This window comes from Carcharodon carcharias, chromosome 1 (genome assembly GCF_017639515.1).
Source record: "Carcharodon carcharias isolate sCarCar2 chromosome 1, sCarCar2.pri, whole genome shotgun sequence".
NCBI classification, from domain to species: Eukaryota; Metazoa; Chordata; class Chondrichthyes; order Lamniformes; family Lamnidae; genus Carcharodon; species Carcharodon carcharias.
Window position 1 is genome coordinate 82,665,251 of NC_054467.1, and position 15,386 is coordinate 82,680,636.

The 15,386-nt window shown below is 43.3% G+C and overlaps 2 protein-coding genes across 10 annotated transcripts in view; one reads left to right on the forward strand and one right to left on the reverse strand.

The window, feature by feature from the left end:
- Positions 1–2,984, reverse strand: part of trmt44 (tRNA methyltransferase 44 homolog) — a 62,522-nt gene extending 59,538 nt beyond the window's left edge. For 6 of the 8 annotated variants that reach the window (XR_005943288.1, XM_041189390.1, XM_041189368.1 and 3 more), the window contains exons 1-3: positions 2,613–2,984; positions 334–454; positions 72–146 (exon numbers count right to left, since the gene is read on the reverse strand). Coding sequence is in view for 6 of the 8 variants with exons in the window: in XM_041189390.1 (XP_041045324.1) it covers positions 72–146; positions 334–454; positions 2,613–2,955 (539 nt within the window). In the remaining 2 variants the exon portion in view is untranslated. The remainder of the gene's footprint in view (positions 1–71; positions 147–333; positions 455–2,612) is intronic. The other 2 variants (XM_041189398.1, XM_041189408.1) reach the window with 2 other exon arrangements.
- A 51-nt stretch (positions 2,985–3,035) lies between these two features.
- acox3 (acyl-CoA oxidase 3, pristanoyl) overlaps positions 3,036–15,386 on the forward strand; it is a 211,894-nt gene continuing 199,543 nt past the window's right edge. Inside the window, exon 1 of one of the 2 annotated variants that reach the window (XM_041197722.1) lies at positions 3,036–3,140. The gene's annotated coding sequence lies outside the window, so the exon portion shown is untranslated. The remainder of the gene's footprint in view (positions 3,141–15,386) is intronic. The other variant, XR_005944229.1, reaches the window with a different exon arrangement.

A 15,386-nucleotide genomic window follows, 5' to 3' on the forward strand; every position in this document is an offset into this window, starting at 1 on the left:
ACAAAAGTTTGGCAGTTAAATGCTCCCTGCTGCATTCTCCATGACATCTCTACAAATCAGAGCCCACTTACCAACCAATCAGCACTCTCCTCTTATGCAGTATAAAATGTTGTTCCCTTTTCTGTTGCTTTATCTTGCGACTTGTCCTGATGAGTGCAAGATGAAAAGCTTTGATATCATGTCTCTTTTTTCAGTAATACTCTTTCTATATTGTCAGCACAATCCTACTGAAGAGGGATTTTTACCAACACTTAATTTTAAAAAAGACAACGCATAGCCATTACTTAATTTCTTTTTCTTAGCACAAGTCCTGCTGTCCAGTTGAGGGCTCACCATAACTCATTTTCTTCAACTTGTCGAAGTTTAAAAGTGTAAATATTGCTCTTCTTGAACTTGCAACTTCTTGAAATATTCCCCTCTACTGGGATAAATGTTGCTGTGCTGTTTTCAAAATCTGCAAAGAAAGTAGAAGCATTAATAATTTGGGATTTTTTTGAGGCTGTGATTAAAGTAGTGTTGGAGCAAAATACCTACAGCTCCTTGTCTTTCACCAGTAAGAAAATATCCAGGTTTAAGGTACATCTGGTCTCATACTGTTATGTACTCAGATCAAATGGGTGATAGCCCCAGCACCCACTGAATACTTCTGCGCATTTCTTCCTAACGTCGTAAATATGATAGTCTCAAATTTCTCCTGTAATGTATCAGAGAAACATCTGGACAGGGTGGGAAAACAGGCAGCGACACGGCAGGTTAAAGTTAATGCAGAGAATTGCAAAGTAATTCATTTTGGTAGGAGGAATGAGGATAGGCAATATAAACTAAATGGCTCAATTTTAAAGGACATGCAAGAACAGAGACATCGGGGTGCATATACCCAAATCATTGGGATTTCTGTCTTTATTAACAGAGACAGAGTACAAAAGCAAAGAAATTATGCTAAACCTTTCTTAGACACTGATTGGGCTGCTGTGTTCAGTTCTGGGCACTACACTTTAGGATGGATGCCAAGGCCTTAAGGAGGGTGCAAAGATTTACTAGAAATACTTCAGTTACAAGAGAGTACTAAAGAAACTGGGGTTGTTCTTGTTAGCTCATAGGTCAAGGAGAAATAGAGGTGTTCAAAGTCATGAATGGTTTTGAGAGAGTTAATAAGAAACTACTTCCAGTAGCAGAAGCATTGATAACTGGAGGACAGATTTAACATAATTACCAATAGAACCAGAGGCAATATGAGGGGGAAAAATACAGAGAATGATGGTAGTCTGGAAAGCACTGCCTGAAAGTGGTAAAAAGAGTTTCAATAATAACGTTCAAAATGTATGCTCAAAGGGGGAAAATATGCATGGTTGTAGAGAAGGACAAGGGATGTGGAACTAATTGGATAGCTCTTTTAAAGAGGCGGCAGTTGCATCGTGGACTGAATGGCCTCCTTCTGTATCATTTTATGATTCTATGACATTATGGAATGTTGTACTCAAGTCAGTTACATGCGTAAGTGCAACGCACCAAACTTTTCATTTTTAGACATAAAACAGGTCCAGCTCCTCTGTTACAGACCCCTGCAATCGTGCTTGCTCAGAATCTGCTCAATCATGACCAGATTTTTAGGGGCAGTACAAAAAGTAATTTTACTGGTTAAAATTTTCTTGAAGTAAACACTGAGACCTGTATTGTACTTTCAGTTTCTCGGAATCCAATTTTACCATAAGTAGCGTTAAAAGTTGAAAAGCTTTTGGAATTGCAGTTTCTTGAACATCTTGTGCCTAATGTGCATGAATGAATAAAAGCTAAGTACTACAGATGGAGATCTGAAACAAAAATGGAAAATGCTGGAAAAACTCAGCAGGTCTGGCAGTATTTGTGGAGAGAGAAAGAGAGTTAATTTTGAGTCCATATGACCCTTCTTCAGAGCTGAAGAGAAATGGAAACGTGATGAAATTTAAACTGTTTAAGGGGGTGGGGCAGGTGGAGCTGGATAGGCCAGCAATAGGTGGGGGCAAAGGAGAGATTGACAAAGATATCATGAACTGAAGGACAAAGGGAGTGTTAATGGTAGTGGTAAGGGCTATAAAAGGTGCTGATAGTGGCATAAGTTAAAAAAAAGCAGGATGTGATAATAGCAGAACAAGGTTGCTGAAAGAACAACACAGAAGTAACAGATGGATGTCCCTGTAGGGGATGGGGTGGTGGTGGAGATGGGGGGAAAATAAAAGGATAGAAAATGGGATAGAAGGGGGAATAAAACCACAGATAAATGAAATGTAAGTGAATAAGAAATAACAATGAATGTAGAAAAAAGGGGATTAGGAAAAGGGGCTGAGGATGTAGGAGAAAGTTCATGGTCTGAAGTTGTTGAACTCAATGTTAAGTCCGAAAGATGAGGTGCTGTTCCTCCAGTTTGCGCTGGGCTTCACTGGAACATTGCAGCAGGCCAAGGACCAACATGTGGGCATGAGAGCAGGGTGGAGTGTTGAAATGACAAGTGACAGGGAGGTCAGGGTCATGCTTGCGGACAGAGCGGAGGTACCTGACCTTAAATTGATATCGCCGGAATGGGCACGTTTTGTGAGGAAGATCAGTAGCTCCTGTTAGCCCCTATTTCACTCTACCTTGGAAAACTATTTCTCTGCAACTCTCCGCCTGTGTTTTGGGAATCACAGTCCGTAAGATCACCTTGAGCTGCCCGCCGGCCGGCTCTGCAATCACGGCGGGGAGAATCTCATTCAACTCCCGGCCTGACCCACAACTCAAGCCCGGCAGCAGCTCGGCCAAGAGCGGCCTCAGCCCCGCGGCAGAGCAGCGCGCCTCCCTCTCGGCCTCCAGCCGGCAGCCACTCAGCCGCCGGTTCGCCACCTGCGGCTTCAGCGTCCACACGTCGAGCGCAGCCCAGAAACCGGCCGACACTTCAGCCACGCCGGGCTCCAGCCGCAATTGCAGCTCCTCAAGCAGCATTGCCACCGCCTGTCACCACGGAAACCAGCTCCTCGTACTTCCGCCTCCCGTTCGGTCACGTGCCATTAGCGCGAGAGCTCGCCGTTGTGGGGGGGTCACGTGCTGAAGGGGTCTCTCACTCTCTTCTGGGGTTGAAGTGGTCGTGTGGGGAGGCGGAGGCTGAAGCTTCAAGAATTTGAGGAAAGGTGAGAAATGATTTGTTCAGTGATTTGGTAAAGTGTTGAGCTGCACAGAGAAACCTCCAGGTTCTGAGGCGGAGGAATATCTGAGCAAGCTTTGTCGTGATGTTGGCCAGTCCAGGCTGAAATGCTCAGATCGTTTAAAAAGTAGCCGGATCCGCACCTGTAACCTGTAAGGCTATGGACAAGGCGCTGTAAAGTGGGATTAAAAGGAGCGGCTGGTTTCTCTTTTTCGGTTGGCTCAGCCATGATGGGCTGAATGGCATCTTTCTGCACGGTACTTTTCTATGGTTCTGTCTTAGAATCGAGGGAGACATTTAGGAGCTGGAGAGACATTGCAGAGAATTGAAACAGAGGAAAGGCAGGAAAGTTGGGATTTCAGTCTAGAATAAAGGTGACTAAGAATCATCTTTTATAAAAACAAAAAAACTGCGGATGCTGGAAATCCAAAACAAAAACAGAATTACCTGGAAAAACTCAGCAGGTCTGGCAGCATCGGCGGAGAAGAAAAGAGTTGACGTTTCGAGTCCTCATGACCCTTCGACAGAACTTGCGTTCGAGTCCAAGAAAGAGTTGAAATATAAGCTGGTTTAAGGTGTGTGTGTGGGGGGGCGGAGAGATAGAGAGACAAAGAGGTGGAGGGGGGGGGGGGGGGGGGGGGGTTGGGGGGGTGTGGTTGTAGGGACAAACAAGCAGTGATAGAAGCAGATCATCAAAAGATGTCAACGACAATAGTACAATAGAACACATAGGTGTTAAAATTAAAGTTGGTGATATCTAAACGAATGTGCTAATTAAGAATGGATGGTAGGGCACTCAAGGTATAGCTCTAGTGGGTTTTTTTTTATATATATATAATGGAAATAGGTGGGAAAAGGAAAATCTTTATAATTTATTAGAAAAAAAAGGGGAAGGGGGTGGGGATGGGGGAGGGAGCTTACGACCTAAAGTTGTTGAATTCAATATTCAGTCCAGAAGACTGTAAAGTCCCTAGTCGGAAGATGAGGTGTTGTTCCTCCAGTTTGCGTTGGGCTTCACTGGAACAATGCAGCAAGCCAAGGACAGACATGTGGGCAAGAGAGCAGGGTGGAGTGTTGAAATGGCAAGCGACAGGGAGGTTTGGGTCATTCTTGCGGACAGACCGCAGGTGTTCTGCAAAGCAGTCGCCCAGTTTACGTTTGGTCTCTCCAATGTAGAGGAGACCACATTGGGAGCAACGGATGCAGTAGACTAAGTTGGGGGAAATGCAAGTGAAATGCTGCTTCACTTGAAAGGAGTGTTTGGGTCCTTGGACGGTGAGGAGAGAGGAAGTGAAGGGGCAGGTATTGCATTTTTTGCGTGGGCATGGGGTGGTGCCATAGGAGGGGGTTGAGGAGTAGGGGGTGATGGAGGAGTGGACCAGGGTGTCCCGGAGGGAGCGATCCCTACGGAATGCCGATAAGGGGGGTGAAGGGAAGATGTGTTTGGTGGTGGCATCATGCTGGAGTTGGCGGAAATGGCGGAGGATGATCCTTTGAATGCGGAGGCTGGTGGGGTGATAAGTGAGGACAAGGGGGACCCTATCATGTTTCTGGGAGGGAGGAGAAGGCGTGAGGGCGGATGCGCGGGAGATGGGCCGGACACGGTTGAGGGCCCTGTCAACGACCTTGGGTGGAAAACCTCGGTTAAGGAAGAAGGAGGACATGTCAGAGGAACTGTTTTTGAATGTAGCATCATCGGAACAGATGCGACGGAGGCGAAGGAACTGAGAGAATGGGATGGAGTCCTTACAGGAAGCAGGGTGTGAGGAGCTGTAGTTGAGATAGCTGTGGGAGTCGGTGGGTTTGTAATGGATATTGGTGGACAGTCTATCACCAGAGATTGAGACAGAGAGGTCAAGGAAGGGAAGGGAAGTGTCAGAGATGGACCACGTGAAAATGATGGAGGGGTGGAGATTGGAAGCAAAATTAATAAATTTTTCCAAGTCCTGACGAGAGCATGAAGCGGCACCGAAGTAATCATCGATGTACCGGAGAAAGAGTTGTGGAAGGGGTCATCTTTTATATATGTTTACAACAGTAATGTAAAGAAATAAAGCCTTGTATTTAAATAACATTTTTTAACCTCAGGATGTCCCAAAGTGATTTATAACCAGTGATATTATTAACTTCTGCTAGTTACCTCCCAGTAATAACAATGTGAAAATGATCAGCTAATATGTTTGTGATGTTGATTGAGGGATAAATTGAAGAAAGCAAGTGTTATCCTAGATTTGGTACACAAGTCTCTGGAGTGGGATTTGACCTCACAACTTTGTGTCTCAGAATCAGTTGTGGCTCAGATTGCAGCATGCCTTATCTCTGAGTTAAAGGCAAAATACTGTCAATGTTGGAAATCCGAAACAAAAAGTGCTGGAAAAACTCAGCAGGGCTGACAGCATCTGTGGAGTGAAAGAAAGAGTTAACTTTTTGACTCCGTATGACTCTTCTTCAGAACTAAAGAGGAGTAAAAATGGTGAAATATATGCTGTTTAAGGGGGGTGGGGTGTGAGGCAGTTGAAGCTGGATAGAAGGCCAATGATAGCTGGAGGCAAAGGACAGATTGCAAAAGATGTCATAAACAAAAGGTCAAAGGAATTGTTACATAGGAACATAAGAATGCAGCCTCTCGAGCCTGCCCCGCCTTCAATACAATCATGGCTGATCTCATTTTGGCCTCAACTTCAATTTCCCGCCCTCTCCCCATAACCTTTCAACCCGTTACTAATTTAAAATCTATCTCCTCCTTAAATTTATTCAGCGTCCCGGCATCCACTGCACCCAGAGGTAGAGAATTCCACAGATTCACAACCCTTTGAGAAAAGTAATTCCTCCTCATCTCTGATTTAAATCTACCACCCTTTAGCCTAAAACTATGGTGCCTCGTTCTAGAATGCCCACAAGGGGAAACATCTCCTCCACGTCTACTTTGTCTATCCCCTTTAACATCTTATATACCTCAATTAGATCTCCTCTCATCCTTCTGAACTCTAGCAAGTATAGGTCTAAACTGCTCAATCTCTCCTCGTAAGACAAACCTCTGGAATAAATCTAGTGAACCTCCTATGAACCGCCTCCGGTGCAACTACACCCTTCCTCAAGTAAAGGGACCAAAACTGTGCACAGTACCCCAGGTGCGGTCTCACCAATGCCTTGTACAGTTTTATACTCTATTCCCTTAGCAATAAATGCCAAAATTCTATCTGCTTTCCTTATTACATGCTGTACCTGCATACTAGCTTTCAGCGATTCATGCACAAGGACACCCAGATCCCTCTGCACTGAATCATTCTGAAGTTTTTCTCCATTTAAATAATAAGTCGCCTTTTTATTCTTATAACCAGAATGGATAACCACTTATCACACTTATCTACGTTAAACTCCATTTGCCAAATTTTGGCCCACTCACCTATGATGGTGTTGATACTGGCTAAAGGAGGTGGTAATGGCGACATTAAGAGTAGAAAGTAGAATGAGCAAGTAACAGATGGCCCTAGTGGGGATGGGGTGGGGGGAGGGGAAGGTGTGGGATAAAAAGATCAAAATGGGCTAAAAGGTGGGGATAAAACAATGAATAAAAATGGAAATAAATGTAAAAATATAATAAAAATAAGTGGGAAAGAGATATATATACGTTATATAAAACAAATATTTGAAAAAAAGGGGATCAAAAAGGGGTGAGGATGGAGGAGAGAGTTCATGGTCTGAAGTTGTTGAACTCAATCTTAAGTCCAGAAAGCTGTAAAGTGCCTAATCGGAAGATGAGGTGCTGTTCTTCCAGTTTACATTGAGTTTCCCTGGAACGTTGCAGCAGGTCAAAGACAGACATGTGGGCGTGAGAGCAGGGTGGTGTATTGAAATGGCAAGTGACAGGAATGTCTAGGTCATGCTTGTGGACAGACTGAAGGTGTTCCGCAAAGTGGTCACCCAGTCTGGGTTTGGTCTCTTCAACGTAGGGGAGACCACATTGGGATCAACAAATGCAGTAGACTAAATTCAGGGAAGTGCAAGTGAAGTACTGCTTCACTTGAAAGAAGTGTTTGGGCCCTTGGACAGTCAGGAGGGGGGGAGTAAAGGGGCAGGTGTTGCACCTTCTGCGATTGCATGGGAAGGGCTGTGGGAGAGGGTTGAGGTGTAGGGGGTGACGGAGGAGTGGACCAGGGTGTCCTGGAGGGCCATTGTCGTTCCTGGTGCCGAGGTCGATGCTGGGTGGTCTGTCCAGTTTCACTCCTAATTGACTTTTTAGCAGTTTGATACATTTCAGAGGGCATTTAAGAGACAAGCAATGCTGTGGGGGTCTGGAGTCGCATGCAGGTCACACCTGGTAAGGACAGCAGATTTCCTTCCTGAAGGGCATTAGTGAACCAGATAGGTTTTTATGACAACTGACAATGATTTCATGGCCATCAGTAGACTTTAAATTCCAGATTTTTATTGAGTTCAAATTCCACCATCTCCCGTGGTGGGATTCAAACCCAGGTCCCCAGAGCAGTACTCGTCCAGTGACAATAGCACTACACTACTCTTGTACTTGTATGTCGATTATTAAACCTGGCGATGGATTTTTACACCTGGCTGACCAAACATATTTCTCTTGTGATCTTTGGATCATCTATGGGTGAGAATTTTCAATTGTTATGTGACTAATGTGAGTTATTGCCATTGTCACTTTTTTGGGTTACTCACAATATAAGAAAGAAATTGCATAAATATATAGTGCTTTCCGTGCCCTTGGGATGTTCCAGATTATTTTCAGGTGTAGTTACAAGCAGCAATGAGAAATGACTTGTTAATCTGTTTTTGGTCCTATTGGTTGAGGGAAGGTGATTAGTCAGGACACCAAGAAAATCCCTCTGCTCTTCTCCACATAGTGCCATAGGACCATTCAATAGCACACCAGTTTAACAAAAGACTACTTCTGGCAATGTGGCATACCCTTAATGCCTCTGTCAGCCCTGATTTGTGCTCAAGCCTTCTGAAATAGGGTTTTAACCGTGCCATTCTGATTCAGATGTGAGAGGACTACAACTTTGTCAATAGTACATAAAATCTTGAGACTTGATATATTATACTTCTGTTCATGCTGAGTTTGCTCTATGTTTCCCTGATCACCCCTCTGCTGTGCCTATAACGTTCTGTTATCTTATTTCATTAAAGGTCTCTTCATTTTAGTATTGCAGTGTTATACTTTTGTACAAGCTGTAATTAATTTATCATTAATATTCTGTTCAAGATCCCGAGTGCTAGACAGTACAGTCATTGTTTTTCAATTGCCCTTGTGTCTGAGATTAAAGTTTGAATATTTCCAAAGTCCTCCTTTATCAAAAACTGAAATAATGTTCTTCTGCACATCAATATCAACAAAATTGCATTTTCAGAAAGTTCGCTCTTCCTGCAATTTTGTTTGCAGGTTGTTAATTATAGAAGAAACACATTTTCCTTTTTTAAGAGGAATTTTGAGCTCAACTGTCTTCTAAATTAAAATAGCCTTTCTGAAACAGTGGAAAAAAACAAACATTGGAACACTTAAATCTGAAAAGGTTTTAAACAGCAAACATATTCTCTAATTGTCCTCCTGTAGGCTTGATCGTAACTATATTCAACAAATGTACATAAGCTTATCTTTTATTTTTAATCAATGGTATTAAAATGATTAAAATAATTAAACATATTGCACAATGTCTTACTGTTTTACAAATGTAAATTTAAATACTGAGCTGAACCTTGTTTATTGAGTAACGTTTGCAGCATTGCCCTGTGAAGCCAATTCTAAATTATTCTCTGAACATATTATACTATTGATGTGATGGAATCTCTTAATTCAATAATACTTTGTATCTTTATTTGTAAAATTCTTACAATAGAAATAATCTGTAGTTTACAGTTGTTCCTCATTCTACTTGACATGAATCCTGTTAGTTATTTTGTATAAAGAAATCAGATAACTGACATACCAGTGCATAATCTGTGTTCATTCTCTCAAGAACCTACATATAAAACAAAACTATGTAACAAAGCTCATCCTAACAGTTTATCTCTTCTGAGAATATCTGACATTTATTCAAATAATTAATATAACAAATGGCTTGTTGAAAGAAGTGCATTGTGGCTTTTGTTACACAAGAAGCAACAAAAAATACCCTTTACCGTACGAAAAAAGCTTTTTTCTCCTAAAGCAGCATAAAAATGAAATCCAGAGAAATTTCGTGAATTTTTGTACTTTGGTCATTTATGCCAAAAGCACAAAGTGGCAAGCTCTGTTTATCACTGAACTGTGTTGACTTTAAACAAGAGACACATCAAACAACATCACAATTTTTTAAGGCAAAATAAATTCAGTGACACACTTGTTAGTCTGAAAATGTGAAGTGTGCTTTGTTTTGAATATTAGACAAGAAAATGAAAATCTACACGATTGTAGTTCAGTGGAACTGACTATTCTTTCATTTTCTTTTTGTTCTCTTTCATAGAGCTGTTCTTTCCTTAGCAATTTTCTGAAAGAAACTTTAAAAAAGTTTTTAAAAGTGCCAGGAAATGTTGTGCTTATAGAATCGCTACAGCAAAGAAGAAGACCTTTTGACCCATTGAGCTTGTGCTGGTTCTCTGCAAGAGCAATTTAGCTGATCCTGCTCCCCAACCCTTTTCATGTAGCCCTGCAAGTTTTTCTTTCCAGTTGCTTATGTAATTCTCATTAGAAAGCCATGATTGAATCTGCCTCCCTCACCCTCTCAGGCGATGCATTTCCAATCAAAAAAAAAAATCGTTTTTCCATGTGTGTCCTTTGGTTCTTATGCCAGTCATCTTAAATCTGCATCCTTTGGAGGAAGTATCAAAAGCCAATGTGAAAAGTTTCTATCTAGATCCCTCATGATGTTGAACACTTCTGTCAAATCTCCTCTCAATCTTCCCTTAAAGGAGAACAACCAAAGTTTCTTCAGTCTATCTATGTAAATGAAGTCCTTCATCCTTCAAACCATTCTTGTTAATCTTTCCTGCGCTCTTGCTGAAGCTTTCATATCTTTCCGAAAGTGTGGTATCCAGAATTGGACACAATACTCCAGTATTGGAGCTGAACCAATGCTTTGTTAAGGTTCATCCTAACTTCCTTGCTTTTGTACCCTATGCCTCTATTTATAAAGCCCAGGATCTGATATGCCTTTTTAACTATTTTCTCACCTGCCCGGGCACCTTCAATGCTTTATGTACGTATACTCCCAAATCTCTCTGTGCCTGCATTTCCTTTAGAATTGTATCTTTTATTAGTGTTCTAATGAAAAGTTATGAACCTGAAACATTAACTCAGTTTTTCCCACCCAACGAATGCTGCCAGACTTGCTGAGTATATCTGGCATTTTCTGTTTTTATTTCAGAGTTTCAGCATTTACAATTTTGATGTTTTAAATTTTTGTACTTCATTTCCCTACCACACCGGTTAGCTGAATGGGAAAGTGCCACAGATGAGGAGTGGAGAGATTTGGGCAGGGCCTGGAAAGATTGGTTGATTGGGAAATCTCAGGTTAGTCACCTTTGCCATCACCCCCCAACCCCCACCCCGGCCAAAACCCACCTCAATTAAAACTGTAAGTGGCTGGTTGGGTTCCCATTTTTGAAATTTTAAACTGCCACCTCCTGCTCACCTGCTTGTCCTGGGAGTTAAAATTACCTTCAATGTTGAGAGTTCCTAGAGCCACTTCAAGCATTCCTTCACAACTATATGATGAGTTAGTGAATTGGAACATATTCAGTAACAATACTGGAGGTGTGGGATGTTATTTGATAGATATGGTTCTGTGAATGTGACTGTTTGATTGTCCTGCGGAACAGCTCTACTTGGGAATAATGTTAGTGAGGGGAACTTTGCAGGATCGACTGGGCTGAAATTTCCTTTCTTTTACCTTGAAATGATACTTGGGTCATTGAAAATAGGTCAGTCCAATTTTTCTTGTAGCAGCATGGATTGGTTTAAAGCAAATAGTGCCTGACAACCTTGAGTTCTTTGAAGTAATGGGGAGAATCGATGGGATTGGTACTGCTGATGTCATGCATATGAACTTTCAAAAGTAATTTAATAAACTATTATGTAATAAACCTGTTAGCAAAATTGAAGCCCATGATCTTAAAGGGCATTAACAGTTTGGATACAAAATTGTCTGAGGGATAGAAAGCAGAGAATAGTGATGAACAATTGCTTTTCAGGCTGGAGAAAATTGTACAGGGGCTAGTATTAGAACCACTGTTCTTTTTGATTTACATTAATGAGCTGAACGAAGGGCATAATTTCAAAGTTTGCAGATGACACAAAATTCTGAAATTTAGTAAACAGTGGGTGGGTTAGTTACAGCAGAGGACATGGACAGACACATGGCAGTTAAATCTTATGCAGAAAAGTGAAGAGATGCATATGAGGACAGGCAAATAAATTCAATAATACAATATTGAAAGGGGTGCAGGAACATAGACCTGGGGGGGCGGGGGGTTATGTGCACAAATGTTTGCAAGTGGTAGGGCAAGTTGAGAAGGTTGCTTTTTTAAAAACAAAAGCATATAGGATCCAATGCATAGAGTACAAAGGAAATGATGCTAATTCTTTATAAATCATTACCCAGGCCTCAGCTGGAGTATTGGGTTGAACCTGAGAACCACAGTTTAGGAAATACATAGATTTAGGTAATTGGAGAGTACACCAGAGAGGAAATGAGGAGAAAATATTTTATACAGTGATTTATGATGATCTGGAATTCACTGGCTGAGAGGGTTGTGGAAACAGATTCAGTTGTAACTTTCAAAATGGAATTGAATAAATGTTTGAAGAAGGAGAAAATTCCAAGATTATGGGAAAAGGATAGTGGAGTGGAACTAATTTGATAGCTCTTTAAAAGTGCTAGCACAAGCACGATGGGTCTTCCAAATGCTGCATACTACTCTGTAGCAGGTGTCTCATCTCTGTCCTGCTCGGCAAATTAGCTGACCTCATGATTTCAGTAAGATTTGCATTGGGGTAAAAGGATGAACAAAAGACGTACCCTGCCATTCTTCCGATGGCAGGACTCAAAATTTGAAAAACCAACATGCAATTTATTAATTAAAGAATATCATTGTCTCAGCCATTATGGTTTAAAAGGGGTACCTTTGGAATTGAAGGCCTAGCGTTTGGGAAACCATTGCCTTCACAGACCCACGGACTCCACTAGCAAAATTGGCTTATTAATTGCAAATGGCATTCCTGTAGCTCTGTTTGAAATTGGCCTGTACAGTCCCAGGTGGTCTGTTAGATGCTCCTTCGGCATAATGAGGTATGACTGAGAAGAGAATGCTTTTGGGGATAATTTCCAGACAGAATGTCAACCATGTTAATTGTCTTTATTCAGCAGAAAAGCCTAGTTTCAAAATAAGAAATAGCAATTAGGATAAAGTTTTAAAATATATACAGGTTGGGTTTTCTGTTCTGTGTCAGATGAACCCAACAATAGCTTAACTGTTAAACTACTTAATATAACTATAGATAACAGTTGAGTGATATTTCTAAACTAGTTTAAAAAAAACCACAATGAAGAAGGCAGGCATGTGATGTATTGCAGCTGTGCATGTGAGAACTGGTAGATGCCAGCGTGATCGACAACAAACCACACCCACAGTGCCTGAAGCTCGAGGAACTTTGGCTCAGAGTTGATGTGCTAGACTCCGAGCTTTGGACACTGCAATGCATGAGGGAGGAGGAAAGTTACCTGGACACTTTGTTGCAGGAGGTAGTCACACTCCTTAAGCTAGGTACTTGTGATTTGGTCCGTGGTCAGAGACAGGTAGGTGCGACTATGGGTAGAATCGTCCCAGATTTGCACTGTGTGGTAGTGGGTGGGAAAATATTCATTTTACCCACTGGTTGCAATGGCAAGTTTTTGCATCATATTGACCCATTCCTGGCGCATCTTGCCTCATTCATAATGCATTCCCAGGAAACACGCCAGAAGCTGCTGGAAAGTTATGGCTGCCAAAGGGAGGAAACATGCTGCCCCCAAATTTATTAACGCTTCCCTTGGGCACCTACTGGACGCAGTGGAGGCCTGCTGCCAAGTCCTCTATCCCTGCTTTGGGCAAACACCAGCAAGCAAGGTTACCAATCCAGCATGGGAGGCAGCGGCAACGGTTGTCAGTGCCAATGCCCTGCAAAAGGGGACAGCCGCCCAGTGCCAAAAGAGGATGAATGATCTCCTCCGTTCTGCCAGGATAAGTCACTCTTCTCATCACTCTTGACTCACATATTCTCAAACCTATCACAATTCCACAGGGATCTCGCTCACTTCCAGTTCAAGGGACATTACCATTCACTCTCACGCACACCTTCACCTGCCCTGTGGATCATGCCCTCATCCTGTTCGTAGCACCACTCACACATGCCAGGCATCCTTCTCATCTGGCCTGGCAGGTGTCCTTCTTACACTCTTCCCACATGTATGCATGCAGGACAAGCTGGCACACAACCAGAGGGAGAGGTTGCAGACTGGTGGAGGAATGCCTGACATCAAGGTCCTCACAGACTTAAGATAATAGAGTCATTCAGTTGGCCGGCGGCGATCTGGATCATTCCTGCAATAATGGTGAGTTCAGTGGTGCTCACCAAGTGAGGATCCAGCAGTTCAACATCCATCAGACAACCATGCTGTGAGTGAGTTCTTCTGTTCCACAGTCCCCTGCTTTGCACTAATTATCCCTCCTTGTTTTTGCAGGCACATCTGGGAAGCCGCCGAGGGGTTCCACAACCCAGGTCCTCTACTCAAGCCCCAAAGACGCCTCAGAAGAAAAATCTGATGACACACTAATTGAAGACCTGTCACAGTGCACACCCACACCCTCCACAAGCACAGAGACACACACATCGGAGAGACCTAGTTTTAGAGTAGCCTTGGGATCATAATCTGGTGAGCACATCACACTCTGTGATCCAAAGCAGGTAGCGGTATGGACTTCCCAGGTCTCCAGCACTCGGAGGACTTCTGGACGCCAGAAATCTGCTGCATCCAAGTCAGATGATGGGCCTCTGGACTTGGTCATACCTCGGTTGCTGGAGCTGCAAAGTCAAGCTTGGGAATATCAGGAAGAGATATCCACTGCACTCCTCAGATTGCAAGGCACAGTGGAGGAGGCCATCTGCCTTAAGTCTGAGATGATAGCACCAGCATGCCAATGCACCGAGGTCAACACTGGTAGGATGGTGACCGCCTTGGAGACCTTAGTCCAGGACATCAGTTCTGCACTGCTGCGTGGCTGAACTCAGTCGCTGATGCCATAGTTGGCCTCTAGCAGAGTCAATGCGAGAGGGGAGTGGGGCAGCTCAATCTCACTCCAGCTCCCCCTTCTTCTCTGAGTCAGCCGAGGCCCTCTGGCACACATAGGGAGGAGAATCAGCAGGTGCACACCGAAGAGCGGTTCACCCAGGTGACACTCCAGGAATGTCCATCCCACCCGATTCTCCTCTTTCTGTGACACCAGCAGCTCCAGCTCCACAGGCCAAGAAGGGTGCCACTGCCACACAACAGCACCCTGAAAGCAGGCCAGGTTCCTCCAGGTCTTGGCCTTCCAGAGGACCTCCGCCAAAGTCATCACAGACAGGGTGTGGCAGTCAATAAGCTGCCTCTATCTCCGCTGTGGATGTTAGGGGACCCCCAAGACTTAGTGGCAGGGTTAGGAAGGTTAAGAAGATGTAACTCTTTTGTCACAAAATTAACTAACTAAATTAACAAAACCAGGGACAAAGTAAAAGGCAGCCCCTTAAAGGGAAACTGCAAAAACAAAAGAGAAAATTTAAAGGAAACTAACAAATATTAAACCAAAATGTGTTGAAAGTGATCAATAAAGCACCCCAGTCCCCATGGTACCTACCAAGCATGGAAGGCCTCAGTGGTGCCAACGGATATTATGTGCTCCATCTCCAGGGACACCCAGTTGCTAACGTAGCCACGGAAGAGGGACAGACAGTTGGGTCAGACCACCCCCTTGAGTGCCTGCTGTCTGGACGTTTTGATGGCCAACTTGGCCAGACCCAGGAGCAGGTTCACGAGAAGGCCCTCCTACTGCCGCCGCCGCCCCCCCCCAAACTGTACCGGGTGCTCGTAGATCAGGAGCTGTGGGACTGAAATACAAGCAAAACAATAGTAAAAGGTTTTTCATAAAACTAAAAAGGGAGTGCAGCCTACACCAACTTACTTATGCATGGTCCATGGACTCCACAAGGCCATAA